Source organism: Aptenodytes forsteri, unplaced genomic scaffold (genome assembly GCF_000699145.1).
Source record: "Aptenodytes forsteri isolate BGI_AS27 unplaced genomic scaffold, ASM69914v1 Scaffold107, whole genome shotgun sequence".
Taxonomy (NCBI): domain Eukaryota; kingdom Metazoa; phylum Chordata; class Aves; order Sphenisciformes; family Spheniscidae; genus Aptenodytes; species Aptenodytes forsteri.
The window spans coordinates 1,969-20,123 of NW_008794118.1; the positions used below are offsets into that span (position 1 = coordinate 1,969).

Sequence of the window (18,155 nt, forward strand, 5' to 3'; positions counted from 1 at the left end):
TTAGTTTGATAGGATTGAGGTGCTGGAGCGCGTCCAAAAAATAGTTTCAGCACTCAACAGCCGTTTGATGGCAGAACCACCCAACGGACGTGGTTAAAGTGGTCGAAGCAGGAACATTCAAGGCGTTCAGTACCGCTCTGAGGAGAAGAGAGAGTAACCGACACTAAGCCTGGGAGAGCCCACCCTGACTCCTATCACGGAAACTTCAGCAATAAGACATTCCACGGAGGTCGCTGCCTGCTCTGCACCGAACTACAGCGGCTGATGTATAAAATACCTGTGCGCAGGGCACGGTTTATACCAGGTAGTTAAACGTCTACTCTTATGGACAGAAAATCTCTGCAAGACTCTCTTCGGCCTCACGAACACATTTCCACTGGTAGCAGCGGCAGAGTAAACAGAGGAGAAAAGGATTTAGTACGTAGGCAAGGCCTTTGTCACCAAACAGATACTTATCAAGTAATTTCTCATGACATGCACAACTGCTTCTGTAGTCACTGGCAACACAAACGGGATGATAAACAAACACAAAAACGGGATAGAAAATGGTAACAAATGATCTTAAAGGCAGTATACTAATACTTTAAGCATGCACCTAATTCAAACATGAGTGATGGAGTTGCCAGGTCTGAATCATGCAGATAAAAACTCAGGTCTAGAAAAATGCGTATAATCCTGCCAGCAAATTCTCAGTTCCATTCCACAGAATAAAAACAGTGATACATTCCTTTGACTGCAAATGGAGCAAAGCGAAGAAAAGATCTGATCACCTCGTAGTGCTGAAAAAACCTTTAAACCACCAGTCAATACATTTACTTAGGAAGAAGTTTGAAAAAATGCAAACATCAATTGTCTCTTCAGCATTAGGGGGCTAAAACCGCCTTCGTGGCGCGTAAACTCCAAACACTGCTGTTGGAGCTAAACTTTCAGTGCACATTTCCAACTCACGTGTTTCGAATTTACATCTTCCTTTCTGACTCCATAACCACACAAATTTCCATCAAACACTGATCCAGGAATGAGTTGATATTTTTGCCCTAGGAATTAATGCAAACTGTACTGTCTAAAGTTCCCTTTTGCATTTTAGGTGCCTGCAAGTAGGACTGGGCTTAAAGGGTACCATAACCCAAACTCTAAGACAATTACACCCTCCTAAAATTTTTTTAAAAAAATCTATGGCCACAATATTCTTGAATCTTGATACTGGCAAAGTGAGTATTTTATCTTCATGCACGGCTGCACGTGTATATATGCACGTTCAGCACTTTTTCTTTCAACACACTTACATCCAACTATCAATTTAGTGCCAAATTTAAGTGGGTCTGTCTCTCATTGAGTCGGACTGACTCAGATAGAACTTTAAACGCATTAGAAAATGCTGCTAGTCAGAGAAGGTTGGAGAATCAGTCTCAAAATAAATACCATCCCCAAGAATATTATGGCTTGGAAGAATTTCAAGAACTCGAGTCCCTGATGTCTGCAAAATGAAAAGGCCTTTGGAAATGCCCTCGCATCAATACTTTTTACCTATTTGGAATAAAAAATATATATTATTTATAAAATAAAGAGAGCAGGCCAAAGAAGATTGGCCAGAATCACTCTATAAAACTGTTCTGTTCACTCTGTAACTTAAACTTATAAAGCCTTGGAACATCTGGATAGCAGGATTTCTGGAGAAGCACTCTAGAATGCAGATTCCAATCAGACGATACTTCATGATGTTGTCTCATCTTGAAGATCCACTTGTTTTCTGCCCCTCAAAACTGAAGTCCATGCCAAGAGAAGGGATGTCGACTCCTGAGAGGGAAGCTGGAATTTAAAGAAAAATGTGCAACTATAAGCACTGATCTGATGGCTGTCTAATCTTGACTTCGACCATCGTTTTAAAGCCCTGTAGAACGACAGGGAAAATGCTGGTTTTTTCACTCCCTCAGTAGAATGGCAGTATGCGGTCCTCACTGACAATCGACAGAAAAAATACTTTGGGGTTTTTCTTCTCAATGGAAGAAAATGGAATCGCATCTACAACGTGCAAGAAGCCCATTTATAAAAATCTCGAGTTGCCCTATTCGTGTGTGGAACGAGGCAGTGGATCACGGTGCTTTGCCGTACAATACAGTTATTCAATGCTCACAGAAAACAGAGGGGCAAATTCTATCTGACTGTTCCACCTCCTGCAAGTGGGACAGCAGAGGACACTCCATGAATCTTTGTCAATTAGACTCCACTGTGAAAACGTTTTCATAGAGACTGAAGAGGACACAGCCTGCAGCTTACTGCAACGGTACGTGTGTGGGATATCTCCCCACCGTTACGGAAGTCAGAACAGATCATAGACCAGTGAACATTCTGGTAGCAGCATCTTCCCCAAACTGTATCATCTCTTGTCGGACCCAAGTTTCTCCAGGGTGAAAAAAGAGAGTAGCAGCTGATGTGGGCATTACAAGTCACTTCCATTTATTCCTAACTGCGACTCGGTTGGTCTCAACTTCAGTTTCTTTTAAGACTGTATCGGCACCTGCCCACACCTTTCACGAATCACTGAACAACTTGCAATCTTGTAATCGTACAAGTTAGTGGCAAGAGTCGTTCCTGCCACATTTACCAGAGGAGCTGCAGGGTTTGCACCCTCCCCTACAAATGGCTTTCGGCTCTTGTGTCAACTGTGTCAACCCAGGGCTACTGCATAGCCGCTGTTTTCTTTTAGGTTCTCTTAAACAGTGTATTTCTGGACAAGCTGGAGAAATATTGGTGAAATACTACCATGCATAGATGCATCAACACAATACTCTGGTGAGAGGGTCTCTGCCCTTCAGTGGGCTCAGAGGCCTAGGTGGCATGCCACTATCACAGCTGCAACCACTCCAAAGCCAGCGTGAAGGTCTGCACTCCACTGCCTTCAGCATGTTAGACGACTCTGCCCGAGCACGGGCCATATGCCACTGTCAAAGTCAAAGCCTGTCCAACATTACCTACCGATTTCCCTGCAGAGCGGCTGTTTTGAAGGTAATGAAGAAAGAAATACTGACCTTTCTGAGCAAGCTTCATACTGCCGCATTTTCAAACTGCTATGTCTCCCTTTCTATGGCAAGGGATGAAGCTTCACCAGAATCTATACAATGAAAAACAAAGTAGTTAGAGGTAAGTAAATCTGTTTTTCTCACTGAGAATATATTTTTCACTAAGCATGGGAGTGTGTTTTTAAGAATCATTCCAAATAAAAAGAGACAACCACTTGTCAGAGCTAACTGAACAGCAGTATTTAAACTGAGATTACTCTGTTACTGGCTTTATCTATTTTATGACTGTGCCACAAGCTTTAAAGCCAGAAAGACAAATAAAGATCTTTCAGTTTTAATGGAACATTTCAGGCCTTTCTGGTTAGAAAATTATACTGGTTTACTTCTATTGTGTAAGATGGAATCTGAAAACGCTAAGCTTAGAGCACTTCATTTGCTGATGCCTTACAAAAAAGAAAAGCAGCGGTGAGAAAACAAGGAAGAGTAAAACATCATTCGTGCCTACAACGCAGCCTCCTAAAACCCTTCTGTCAGGTGGGGGTGAAGGTACCAAAGCTTAATGAACCAGGAAATCATGTTCTCTGAATAGCGTTGGGTTAATACAGCCGTGGTAGAAATACATGGTAATGCATTTCATGCACTCATGGTAAGTTTATTCCTCAACGTTTTCACTTGCAAAATAAAAACATCATTTTTCTAGGAAGACACACAGTTTCAGCCCAAATCTTGGAAAACTGAAAGCTGTGGAGGTCAGACCTAAGCCATATATAAGCAGCACAGAAATTTCCACTTTAAACCTATGTAGAGAGGTTGAGGCAGTTGGGCTTGTTTCATCTGATGAAGAGGAAGCTCGGGGTCAATCTAACAGCAGTCTACAACCACGTGGAGACTGTTTAAAACGACAGCCGGCCTGAAAGCAGCTCACACCTCATATTCAAGGGAAACAGCATCCCACTGATCGTAGGCAACAACAACATTTTGCTCTACTGTAGAACTGTATTATTACAGTAACTAATACCCAAGAAATGCAAAGCAATTCATGTGCATAAATCTATCTTCATAACCTGCCTCAGAGAGGAAGGTTATCATGCTGTATTTCTCCCCACCTGCAGAACATTGTTAAGTGAAACACGCTGTCCTATAAAAAAAATTAAAAAGTCTGTGGCAGCTATAGGAATAAGATCCAATTCCCAAATTCATACTTCTAGAGTTGTTCCCATGCCTGCCAAAACCAGGATTTTAAAACTGTATTGCTCTGTAGACACCTTATACTGATCTCGCACTGTTCAGTTCTAAAATCCAGAGCTCGTTGTAAGACATGATGGTCAAAATGCAAGAATGGCACCAAGCAGCGTCAAAAATCAATTTGCCACAGAACTTCCTTTAATTTTCTCCAAATGAATTTTCCCTGTGAAGGTAAAGAAAGAAAAACAAAAAGCAAACACTTCCCCCTTACCACTCAATGATACATACACAATAAATAAATTTGCCTAGGCCTCTTGTTTCCCTATTAAGTATAAAAAGAATCAGTGCTATTTCCGTTATCAGGTTATTTTCATATTTATTAGCATAGACATCTATTCTACCATGCAAATCTAATCCATTTATTCAGATGGGAAGTTCCAGAGAACAGCCCTTTATTCTGCATATCTTTAGGAAAGCATACGATCCGAATGTCAAAGGGAACTGATAGAAGGATATATAAGACCTGCTGGCTCGGGGACATTAGTCTCACTGAAATTTCACTATAAACTTTTTATGGAATATCTTTTTTCATCTAATTGATTTAGCAGCTGCAGGTCTGATCCACATGCAAAACCATATTGGTTTTACTAACTATATTTACCAATTTAGTCGAACTGATGTGGATTCCTACACAGGTATCCCTCCATCGTTTCAAAACTGATCATAAGGCAGTCATTGATGCAGGGTTTAGCACTGCTTTAACTTAACCTTTTTCTGTCGGACACAATTTAACCATTTATATCATGCCTAAAATCCAGAGATGCAAACCTAGTCTTTTGTCTCAGTTTTCTGAATTGGCCAATACACCGTTGCACTGTCTGCGCAATCTCTGCTCACTTCCGACATCTAAGTAGCTTTTTAAATTTCTCGACGGATAGAAATCCAATCCCTACAGCCACAACAGACGACTTCTCTACTCGAAGGACTGCTATGCCAAATTATCCGGTATCTCAGGACATGAAGCTCCTTTAATTAGACTCCTACCAATTTGAATGTAGATTCAAATCACATGCCTTCGGACACCTGAAGCTTCATCACACCAACAGAGATCTCAACTTCCACCTATTACTCTGGATACGTGGGTTTCTGCTGGGAAGATGTTACTTAGTAGAGATGACAAATTTTTGAAGATGAGAACAATTTGGGAAAGATTTGATTCATATACTGAAGCCTTTTGTAAGTTTAAATGAAACACATGATTAAATTAATAAATCAAAGAGATGAGATGTTGCTATAAATGTACAGAAATGGCTGTCCTGTCCGAGGCTCCACAAGACAAAGAGTGCAAGCATTCACAGTACTGAAACACCCGCCACCAACACGTCAAATGCAGTCTAGATGAGTTCTTTGAAAAAACTGATAACCTTATAAGCCGCCAGCATGTGATTCGGGGTAGCTCTCTGGCTAGACAGACTAAACAGATGCCTATGAATAAGGGATGAGCATTAATAAATCTGAAAAAAATTCAAATTACCATGAATTTGGAAGCAAGTGTTTTCAGTCTCTGGCTAAGAAATGAAACAAAAGGAGATGTTGCTAAATGTACAGAAATGGCTGTCCTGTCCGAGGCTCCACAAGACAAAGAGTGCAAGCATTCACAGTACTGAAACACCCGCCACCAACACGTCAAATGCAGTCTAGATGAGTTCTTTGAAAAAACTGATAACCTTATAAGCCGCCAGCATGTGATTCGGGGTAGCTCTCTGGCTAGACAGACTAAACAGATGCCTATGAATAAGGGATGAGCATTAATAAATCTGAAAAAAATTCAAATTACCATGAATTTGGAAGCAAGTGTTTTCAGTCTCTGGCTAAGAAATGAAACAAAAGGTCCCCCACAATATTTTTCTCCCTGCATGAAACAATAACAGCCTTAGCAAGGCCAGGGTTAAGGAAAAAAAAAAAACCAACCAACCAGGAAGGGCACATTTAAACATCCATATCACAGAAAAAAGGACAACCCTGTGGATAAGATGATTGAGAAGCTGGCCTGTACACTCCTGGGACCTAGACGAAGCTACCTCATCTCCTTGCTTTCAGTTGGGCTTGTCCTCTCCTCATGAATCTCCCAGTCCTCTTAATGCTCATCTCCCCCAGTATCCACATGGGAGCTGATTTTGCAGCTGTGGGGGCTTAAAAATGCCCTGCTTTATGCAGACACAGAATAATCAGGGCGGAAGCAAAAGCCTGCAATAATGCAGTTAGGCACAATATCATTACACAAAGAAACATTTCATCAAGCTCCTCATTTTTTCATTATTTCTGTGGTGTTTCTCTCTCTCCTGCACGAGCCTGGAGTGAGGGACTCAGCTGATGAGGAGGCCCTTCATTACTCCTGCTACCTAACACAAGTGCATGAGCAATTACAGGTGAAACTCCAGGAGGCAAGGGACCCCACTTAAATACAAGAGGGTAGTTGTTACTCTGACCTCGGTGCAGCTGGCAGTGCCATCTCCTAAGACTGCAAGATTGAAAAATCTGAGCCTTCATGCTTCCTCAACTCCTGCTTTGCCTGATATCCAGGTAATAGGAAAAAGAAAACCTGGTACCTTTTCTTATACAACTCCCTCTCCCCAACATCTTTTATATCAATCAAAATGATGCACAGACATTTGTTATCTGCGGTAGCAGAATGGTACAGTGAAGAGCTTAGAGAAAAATGCTCCACGAGATGGATTTATGCTGTATCACAAAACCATTTACTCAAAAATATTTTACATGTGTTACACGGTTGGACTCTATGATCTTAAAGGTCTTTTCCAATCTAAATGATTCTATGATTACTGAATCGATCATGACCCTACCTGGTGGTCATGGAGAGCTGCAGAACTTGCAGAGTGCAAGATTCAGGCAACCCTGCCTGCCGTGGAGCTTTTTGGTGAAAGCTCTGTGCATCACCCTGCACACGAAACCGTATCAGCGGCAGGGCTGAAAGCTGCATTACAAGTGTCGGCTACTCTCAGTCCTGCAGCACCGGCCACAGAAGCATCCAGGGAAGGGTGTCAGCTTCCTCCCCTCCCAACCACACACACTGCCCCAATCTCCATGTGGGACTTCATCTTGCAAAATTCAGATGTTCAGACTGAGAGCTGAGAGGAGGATTTGCCTGTTTGTAAGAAAAATAAAGGGAAGTGGATTTCCCCCAATGTTTGCTCTAGCAGCTGAATTCCAGTTCTACAAATCACTGATTTGTAGACATAAAAAGGACACAATCCCCTTATCTAGGGCATTCTTTTATTTGTAGTTCCCACCTTCACCTCACAGCCACTGCAAAAAAATTAAAACTTCTCCAATCGTGGACCAAGATCCACACACTAACAGCTAGCCATCTACTCACAGCGTGCGTTCAGCCTGTTTTTTCACCTTTGTCTATAACTTTGTATAGGCTCAGTTTGGCTTTTACAGTACAGTACGAGGTTCTAATTTTACCAATATGACAGTTCCACAGCTTCTTGGAATAAGATTGCAAACTATTTTTTCACTGAGAAAGACTAGTAGAGTAGAATAGAATAGAATATTTCAGTTGGAAGGGACCTACAACCATCATCTAGTTCAACTGCCTGTAAATGTCATTTATTTTATAAGCACTATAAATCGTGAGACTTCATATAAGCTCCAGATTCAGATTCTGGCATCTGATCTGGCCAAAAATTGTCTCACTGTCAAACGTTTTCATACTTAAGAATTAATTTTCTATTCAGAGAATTTATACTTTGTAAAAGTTGGAAGAAGTTCCGACTCATTCCTAAAGGAGTTATTTTAAGCATCATAAACAATACACAGAGATGCCATATTTTGTTATTTTTAAAGCAAATTTGTGTTACCGTATAACTGCCAAAATGTATAGAACAAAACAGGAAGAACAGGTAGTTTTCTAACACACAAATACGAACTAATTAAAGCAGTTAATCTGAAGAAAAGCTGAAATGAGCCTCTTCAGTCCTACTGACAGAATCCTGGAGAGGATATTTGCCCAGCAGTATGTGAAGCGTGCCTTGGAAAAAACCACAGGCTTTATTTTGCCGTGGAATAACTTGAACAAACAGCTGCAGGTAAGACCTAACCAGAGACTGAACAGCAAACACTGTGCTGTTAGGATTAAAGAGCTCATCGCACAGTACCTTGCACATGTATAAAAATGTTCACATGAAAAGTTTCTGCTACCCCCTTTAACCAAGACTACAGTCCTCCTCACAGGTTCCCAAACATACATTGTGCACAGAAGACTAAAATGCATATCCTGAAAGGGAACATTATCAACAAAGTTTCTGAAAACTGTTCTGAGGCAATAAAGAGCGCGACTATGGAAATCGCGTCTCTGAACACTAAGGCAGTGATTATTTGGCTCTCCAGGTATACTTGCTTGATCCACTAATTATAGTAACCTGAGAATTAACTAACACTTTCACCATTCCTTAAAGGGAAAAGAAGAGTGAGATTATTTATTTCTTTTAAAGGGAACCTGTGGATGGAATCCTTGCTCCACAGGAAAAAATATGGGCCCACGCTTAACTTACTGACAGAATTTCTGAACCCTCAAACATGGTAACTCTGACACGAACCCTGATATTCTGATGCATGCTGTATTCTCCAAAGACCAAAGCTTGCAGGTAAATATGCAAGGGGAAAAAAAAAGTTCAAACAGAGAAATGTGACAGTAAAGAATCATTAAACTAATTTTGGATCCATCTAACAGAAATCATCAAAGAATGGATACACATATAAACTCTTTCTTCTAATAGGACACCCACAGCATAAAAGGTATGTTTACATTTCAGAAACTGATCAAATCCATTGTACAAACACGCCGGTTCACCTAGAGTTGCTCTCAGCAGAGATATTTCTTCTAAGGAGATTAGGGCATAGCTAGGCAAGCATCAAAACCAAATGAACTGCTTTACTCTTGTAATACAGCTGAACAAAGTATAAAGTAGCTTCCTAAATGTATCACTGCATTCAGGTGTTTGCATGCATGTCTTCACAAACTCTCAGAGGATAAATGCACTTTAAAAAAAAAATCCTAGTCTTTTCATTTTTACAGGCACAGCTTTATGTCTTCAATAACTGTGCTGCATGCAGCAACATTTGCATATAAATACACTCAGTTTGTGGAAATTTCAATTTCTCTCTGCAACTTGTAACAACCTCTCAGTTCATTTACTTGCAAGTAGAAAGCTGCTAAAAAAAAAAAAAAAGAAAAAAAGAGTTGACTCCAAAGTAGGGCTTATTTTTATTCTGTGTTCATTAGCCAAGTCAGAGCTGCCCGGTTCAAACTTTTAAACCCCTCAGTTCATTTACTTGCAAGTAGAAAAATGCTAAAAAAAAAAAAAAGAAAAAAAGAGTTGACTCCAAAGTAGGGCTTATTTTTATTCTGTGTTCATTAGCCAAGTCAGAGCTGCCCGGTGACTTAGCCAACACAATTTTTTTATTTGATTAGCTCTTATAATTCATCCATTAGTCACTGTAGGTCAAGACACAACTAATTTCCTTTAGCGTTACCTTACCATGAGGCTCTTCATCTATTCCATCATGAAAAAAAGAGTTGACTCCAAAGTAGGGCTTATTTTTATTCTGTGTTCATTAGCCAAGTCAGAGCTGCCCGGTGACTTAGCCAACACAATTTTTTTATTTGATTAGCTCTTATAATTCATCCATTAGTCACTGTAGGTCAAGACACAACTAATTTCCTTTAGCGTTACCTTACCATGAGGCTCTTCATCTATTCCATCATCTTCCCATTGCTCTTCATTTGCTAGGAGAGGATTCTGAGCTTCACACAAAGCTCTCATTGGGAAAAAATGTCCATCACCCTGGCTGCATAGAAAAAGGAGAGAAAGACACCGTAAAAAGCAGCAAGTGACTCTGAAGGATGACAATTTCTACACGTTTTATCTGCAAATAGAGTTTTCTGTTGACTGTATTTCCAATGTTTACTTAAAATTATTTTTAAGTTTTGAAAAATACTGTGTTTATTTTTTGTGGCAGCTCAGATACCAAGTTTTACTAGCGAGTAATTTGGTCCTCAATTCCGTCAAGCTCTCTGGAGAATAAAAGTGCAAACCGATAGCCTGGAATTAAGTAATTTTTAGCAGAACTTAAATGTGCCTAACTTGATCAAGTCATTCGGATACAGAAAAAAAACATAAAAAAATTAACTTATGGACAGCCAGAAGTGTGAGGGTAACTAAGGGAAACATTTATGTCGAAGGAGCAATTTATACCATAGATATAAATTTTACCATAGGTATAAATTTTATCGATTTATACCATAGATTCTTCCGGGCAGAAATTACACTCCTGTGTTTGAATGACACCCAATAGAAAATGGCCCCAATCTTAGTTAGATGTTGCTGAAAGGACAAATAAAAGAACCACTTTCCTGTGACCTAAACCTGTACGCAAAATGGGGGAAAAAACCAAACAAACACTCTGCAAAGATCTAACGTTGCAAAAGCTTGTTTGGCTTTACTACTGCCCAAACAGAAATGCATATCTGGATATCAAACGAGTTTGAGAGTACGTTCAAATTCATGTAATGTAAACTCACAAAGTTAAAAACTAGGTGTTCTAGCTTGGTCTGCACCGTACTGTATTCCCTAACCACCAGCAGCATAGACAGAGGAACTGTAAACTACCTGAAGTGCCTTTTTCCTCCGATAATTTATCTTTATGCGAGGAAAACAACCTGAGTGTTCTCCCTGCGATGACTAGACACACCGGTAATGCGCCTCTGCTAGCGCTTCAGTGCTGCCTTTCATTAACAGAAAGGCTTTCTGTACTCATCTCTTCCCTTGAACTATACTTAAGAGTGGAAAAGAGATGGCAGTGGGGATGCAACTGGGCCTTAGACATTGCTACTTGAAAAAGTTGTGAACTGCTGTGGCAGGAAGTTATTTTAAATTGTGCCCAATTACTAAAGGAATTAAATTCCAGTGTACTTTACTACTGGTCTACTAAGTGCCAAAACAACATTTTCCCCTACATTAAGAAACATAAACTCTGTTTCAGGCAGAGGAGTCTGACAGATGAAGAAAACGGCATCTTTGAGGTGAACGCCCATCCACACAGGAGTCCAGGAGGAGTTCAAACACCCTGTGCAGCGCATTTAGCCCTCAAAAACCTTTCCCTTCCAGACTTCTGGTGAACAGGATTAACACAGATGATGTTTGTTGGTGCATTTACAATGATGGACAATAGTAGTCAGCCAAGCCACACAATAATAGGCGTAACACATGAGGCTGTAGCAGACATTTAGAAGCCAGTATTAGTATTACTTACCTAGAGGCAATAGGTAGTAACCAGAGCTTTTTTTCTTCTCCAAACACTTGCTGAAGATTCTTTACAAAGCCAAGATTGAATCCATTTTTATCTGGGCCATTTTGAAACACTGGAGCTGAGAAAGCCTCTACACACAAATGCAATTTCAGTGAAAAAACCAAAAATCAATGCCAAATACTCTGAAACGGGATTGTGCATGTTGTAGCCATCTAAAGACAACATGATTTCACAGAGTATGAACTAGCATTACAAAGATACAAAGTTTGAAAATAACAGGTTTTTTTCATTTTGCAAGCCTGTAAAGACTTTCAAACCGAAGGAAGGAATTTGGTCTTGCAACTGAACCACATGGAACAGTCAAACCAAACTACGAGTGGTTTGTTTCATCTAGAGAATAGAGTTAAAAGATCTTTGCGTGAGACTTGTGGAAATTCAGTGGGTAGACATTTCTAAGTAAAAAATCTGCGGAATTAAGTAGGTTGGTCTTCAACGCATATTTCAGAAGTGGCACTGGAGATTTAAATTGCCTCATTCATTAATGATATAATGAACAAGCATTAGGAACAAACATATGCAAATAGACCCTATGTTATGGCGAGACACAAAATTAAGAAAAGAGAGGGGAGGAGAAGCTAGAGTGCACTAGAAACAATTTTATCTACCTTCTAAGCCGCTGCAGAGGTCTGCTGTTTTGGGATAGATGAGCTTCAGTGCCCCATGAAATGAGTTTTAAAGTTAATAACTATACAAAATCTGAGTATTTGCTTAAACTCTTGATAGTGTATGTTTTGTTGTACAACTTTATCCAAAAAGCTTTAAAAATTGAACAACATTTATCTGAGGAAAGACAAAGAAATCACTCGACAAAATCATACCGTTTCAGATTTTCATTTCAATGGTTTTACAGTCATAACTTCTTTGCCTTTGTCAATGAAGATGGACACTGTTTTTCCCAACCTTACTAGGCTGTTTTAGGATACGCTCCAGCACATGAGCTTAAAGAGCCAATATTCCTGAAAAGCTGCACTCATTTCACAGCAAATGTAGTTATACATATGCATAACATTTTTATAATTGGACTTTTACACTTTAAGGCTCTCGTTTCCCTAACAAAGCTTTTGTCACACCAGCTAATAAATGCAGCTCATTTGAAGTGACAATTTTCTGCAGCATTGTGCCAAGATCTTAAATCTTCCTCTCCTCATAAGCCAGCGGGAAGGTATAGGAGTTGAACACAAATGTCCTTTTTTTTTTCTTTTTTTCTTCTTACAGCACTTTTGGTGTATGTTACTTAAAGAAGTAAGACACAAGAGCCTTACCTAAAGTAGATCTGTTTCTACTAACGAGCCAACAATGGTAGCCAAACAGAAACATCAGGCTTACGAAGAACATGACCGCCACAAAGAGGAGGAAAAGGACGTGGAATTTGGAACGTCCATTAGTCAGCTCACCCTGGAAAGAAAAGCAACACAGAACAAGTGATAGGAACAAATAAAAGCTGGAAATTCTTTGTTCTGAGAGAGAAGAAAGATATCCTCTAAAACTCCCATCTGGAGTTCTCCAACTCGTCTACGCAAAAGTCACACCTGACTATAAAAAGCAAGAAGAGGCAAAGAAATGATCTGGTTTGTTTCCCCTCCTGTAACCGCAGCAGAAGGAGTGGGGCTTTGCTACTAACTTCTTGTCTCTAACAGAGCCAGTACAATCACAGCTTCCCACCTGGGCACAAGAAACATGCCCTGGGCCCACAGGGAAATAAGCAGGCACAAGCTCTGGAAGCCCTGTTTACGTTCTGCTGCGTTTCCTGCCCATATATTAAAATTCTGCACCTCTTGCAATATAAGGCATGCCAAGAAAACCTGCCCTCCACAGCTATAGCGGTCAGGTAGCCTTAGAACTGAGCATAGGTGGTCTGGAAGAGTTTAAAAGCCAAGCGGGATCTTACAAGCAGAAGAAACACTTATTTCCTTCTACAGCAGAAGAGTCAAGTGCCAGGGATCCCCGTGAGCGCACACCTACAGATGGGCTGTGGGGACCGCAAAGGAAAAAAAATTACTTCTCAGCCTTTGCACATCCCCTATATGCAGCCACAGAGCTCAAGCCTGTGTGCCTTTCTTAGCATAAGAAACAATTCCTGCTAGTGTCCCATGAGCATCTCTCTCGGGAGGCATTTTATGTAAGTGATTAGCCATTAAACCAAGAGAATTTAATAAATTAATGCACAGCAAAGTGAAGTTACTTAAACACGGTCATACAGAGTTAGCAGCAGAGGGGACACAAAAAACCCTGGAGACAAAAGGCCAGTCTCTTACTGGAACTGTCAGTTGGCATTGCTTGCATACGAATGATAATCGATAACTGAAGCAGCAGCATACTTTATTTCAGTCAACTTTTAAATTGAGCAAGGAGTCACGTGGGGATTACAAAATGAACACCGTTTTTTGATATTGTTCAGTAAATATGTACAGATCAGTGCCAGGATGTTATACTTTGGTAAGAAAGATTCTGAGATACATACATGCGAACGCCTCTGTGATAACCAGAGGAGAGAAGGGAGCAGATACACTTCAAGAAATTAAGGTTTTGGAAACCATCAGTTAGAGTAAACAGCAGGATAGTAATCCCAGGATCTCCACTCTATGCCTTCACTTATTTGCTCTAAGTGCAGGGGACCTAATCTTTAAGACACCAACACAGAGAAAGTGGAAACAAAAATATGCCTGGGCAGTTCAGGAAGCAACGTAAAAGAAAACCACCCACCCACAATTAATGGTTTTCTGTAATATGACTGTATTCTTGCAACCACTTTAAAAGCTTCAAATGTTGACAACTAAGAATTTCTACTTAGAAGACAGTTATTTCCATAATCAGTAGAAGTTTGGGGGTTTTTAATGTACGGAGATATGGCCAGACAACAACAGCCTTACTTGGATTTGGGAAGATTAACCACATTTATGTCCAAGAGCCTAACCTAACTCAAGCAGTGTTTATCCCTATGTAACACCTCTAATTTCAGTGGTGTGAGTCATGATATACCCTAATGTGTATTGAAAAGGCACCAGAACATTTGTGTAAACAGCAATCCTGGGCTCTCTTTCAGTAAAGCATGTCTGCTTTTGAATGACATTTGAGTTTTCCAAACTAAGAAACTTGTGGTAAGTTTCCAAAGATTCTGAGATACATACATGCGAACGCAAGAACAGGAAAAGGATATAACTTCTTTGCCAGAAGCTAACTCTACAATTTGGAATTCCTGAAGTCTATTTGCTTCTCGCTTTGTGCATTTCAGACGTATAATGGGAGTTATACTCAAAACAGGGCACAGGAAAACACCTTACAGAAGAAATGCAGACCCTCCACTGACTGAAAGCAAAAAAGTAACAAGAGAGACTAAACCCCACCAGGCTCACAGGATATGAAAAAGTAACCACATTTCACAACTTACTGTCCAGTACTTAATGAAATACTTGAAGACTGTTGCAGCAATATACAAGCAATACAACAAAGAATAGGCTAAGAACAGTAGAAAGAATTTGTAGTTAGAAAATCCAATGCAGTTATTCACCCTAGAGAACAAAAGCAAAGTTGAAGTCAGGATACGTACAGCGCACGGTTGTAACAATGAGTACTACAATTTCTTTTGGTTCTATTAAGCCTCTCGAGTATACAACACAATTTCGCCAATAAACAGCTCCCCTTAGTGGTCAAAATGAAATATAACAAAAGCCTTTTTGCTTTTCACTTGAGGAATTCTTGCTAAGCCAAATAAAAGGACAGTTCGTATTTTTGGAATCTGTTTTAAAGTTGGTACCACTGGTAAATTTGTCAGAGGCAGGCTCTAATTACTCAATGTTTGTTTCTTGTCTCCAAAGGTAACCCGATCTGGGATTTCTGTGTTACTTTATTCATCTGCAAAACTCAGGAGCCAGATTCACCACTGCTTGTTTGTTTACATACAAAATAAATAAACCCAAATTTTACTATAATTGTCCATGCACACGACAACTTTAAAAAGGAACGAGGGAATGCGGAAAAAATAGTAGGTGTTTGTCTCAAAACTCAGGTTTGAAAAATCCTCACAATTTAGTGTTAACAGGGAGGTTCAGGGGGGGAAATGTTTGTGTTCCTTCTGATTTCTGAAATCTTCCCTCTTTAAAAAAAGGAGGAGTTTAAGAAATTTAGTGGCAGCAATTCTCAAAAAGTGTAAAGCTTAATTCATCCATGCACCATTCCACACAAACTGTCTCTGACCATGCACAGGTGGCAGGCATCATTTCAGAAACAATCCGCGTGCAAATATTGTTATTGAAAGCAACCACCAACTGCATGCTGAAATGATTATATACCCAAAACTAAAGGCTAAGTTGAAGCCCCTTTAAAATTTGAATAATGGTCAAAGAGTGAATTAGCAGTTGGGCTTTAAATTATATCGATGTAACAGCTTTTTTACGCATACTTTATGGAACAAACATGAATGATCTCTCTTTCAAAATATCAAACAGTTCAGGCAATTTCAAAGTGTAAGTATTTTATAAATTTCCCAACAGAGAGAGATGCAGGGTCTAAAATGAAAGGGGCATACAGACACTATTCTGGGGAAGAAATGTATTTAAACAACCTCTCTTTTCAGAAAAGTACAAACCAGTATCTAGGACGTACCACGGACAGTGATGGTCCATTTTTAGCACGCATCTGCAAAAGGACAAGAAAGAAAAAAGGACGATCAGTTAATGGTTAATCAGTTGGTTTTCACTACATGCCATGCTTTCCAGCCACTGAACGCCGATACACCTGTAGGTATGGGAACTGCAAACACTTCAGGGCCACAGACAGCAGAAATGCAAATGCTAACGCTGCCACACACGAACATACTCTGTCGCCTGCAGCTGGAACAGAGGTACTTGGGTACCTTTATGTGTAAACAGGCACGTGAAGGACCGGCCCATTCACATAACTTAGTGGTGACTATAGTCACTTCAGTGAAAAACAGTCCAGTAACTTACATAGCACAAACGGAACAATGGTGACAACGATCAGGTTTTATTAGCTGGCATCTATCACAGAATCGGACACCTGAAATTAAAGACACGTTAATACCAAGTAATAGAAAAGTGTTCTTTTTTCACCTGAGTTAATATTCCGCTCATTTCCTAACTATTCATATTCTTTCCTTTATCACTTCAAAAGATGAGTGCATTTGCAGCTGATTTTTGCTGCCAGGTCACAATCCGATAAGCAATGCTCATAATCCTTCCGGAGCCTTGCAGATGGGGGGAACGAGCCTCACTGCAAAGCACACAGCCAGCTTAAAAGCGATAAAACAAAATTGTACGCTTCCCTCTGGCTTCCGCATCTACTCAGACTTTACATACATTCCATTTTGATAATTGCCTATACAGCAGTTCCTTACTTCAGAATTCTTTGGCTTGTCTGACAGAAATGAAGAGGGCAGAGCCTCCAATACGAGCACGGATTTCTCCTAAGCTTTGAAAGGAGTGCAGTATGCATTTAAGCACAGAGCAAAGTCCAGAAATCTGTTCACAGAATTATGTGCTGCATGTCTAAGCTAGACTCCATTTTAAGGAAAAACAACTACAGATTTGGTCATTCTGTTACTATTACTAAAGGCAGACAACGTAAGTAGGCTTTTCAACTCTAAATACAAGGGGTAACATACTGCTTCTCAAAGGCAGCACCTGGGACTCCACTGAGGACGAACCCAAGCGTTCAAGGCTTTTTTGTTTTCCCAAACATAAAACCTGAGAGAAAAGCCATTAAAATTATTCGCACAAGAGTTACTCAGCGCATGCAGGGGCATTAGGAACACCCTGTTGGTCGGCGGTATCATCTGGATCGCCAGCATATGCTACTTCAGCGTGCTTGATTAGATTTAGAGGAACAAAGCTCGCTGCTTAGCTGACCTCCGTTCCCCGTTCTTGTGTACACCGGCAACTTCCTTGCAATTTCGGCGAGAATTTGCCTCTGCACCTCCGGCCTTTCTTCATTTTCATAGCGTTCTTTGTCAGCATAGGACATATGGTACTAGAAGCAGAAGTCATGAGAGGAGCAGTTACCCACGGGTAGCAGAGATAACATTTCAAATACAGGCAAGTTTGCGAATGTTTTTACCTCCCACTCCTTCTAATGAGATTAATCTAGTGTGAAAATGTGCTTGTTGAGAAGGCAAAGGGAGATAGCGCTGGACAGCCAGGATACTCTGCGATGATACATCAATAAGAAACGCAAAAGCGATATTAAGCATCACAAAACAACATACTAGAATTGCTGCTGCTGCTGCCTTAGATTACTATTTTCCATGAATAACATTACTAACCATGAGAGGGATGCTTTAAGCACTTCCCTTGTGAGCAAGAAGATAAAACTATGTCCCCAGCCACAGTTTTCTATTTCTAAAACCGGGATTAGTTGTTATTTAGAAATTCACATTCTTGTAATTAGGACCTGATTTCGGTCATGTAGATTTGCAATGCCACACAAACATCATCCTCATTCTATTGCTCCACACATGGTGTTTTACTAGCATTTCGTAAAGAGGTAAAACAAATTGAAAAAAATGCCACCCATCCGAGCAACAGGAAAAAGTAAGTATTT

General features: G+C 40.2%; 1 protein-coding gene across 1 annotated transcript; it reads right to left on the reverse strand.

Annotated features, from left to right (window-relative positions):
* Positions 1-561: 561 nt before the first annotated feature.
* ZDHHC15 (zinc finger DHHC-type containing 15) lies at positions 562-17,743 on the reverse strand. Its single transcript, XM_009276577.2, has 10 exons — positions 17,673-17,743; positions 17,465-17,585; positions 16,547-16,616; positions 16,203-16,235; positions 14,989-15,109; positions 12,863-12,995; positions 11,544-11,670; positions 9,970-10,079; positions 3,030-3,112; positions 562-1,809 (listed from the first exon to the last, which is right to left on the reverse strand). The coding sequence occupies exons 2-9, from the start codon at positions 17,577-17,579 to the stop codon at positions 3,069-3,071; spliced, it is 753 nt and encodes a 250-aa protein (XP_009274852.2). The 5' UTR covers positions 17,580-17,585; positions 17,673-17,743; the 3' UTR covers positions 562-1,809; positions 3,030-3,068.
* Positions 17,744-18,155: the final 412 nt, after the last annotated feature.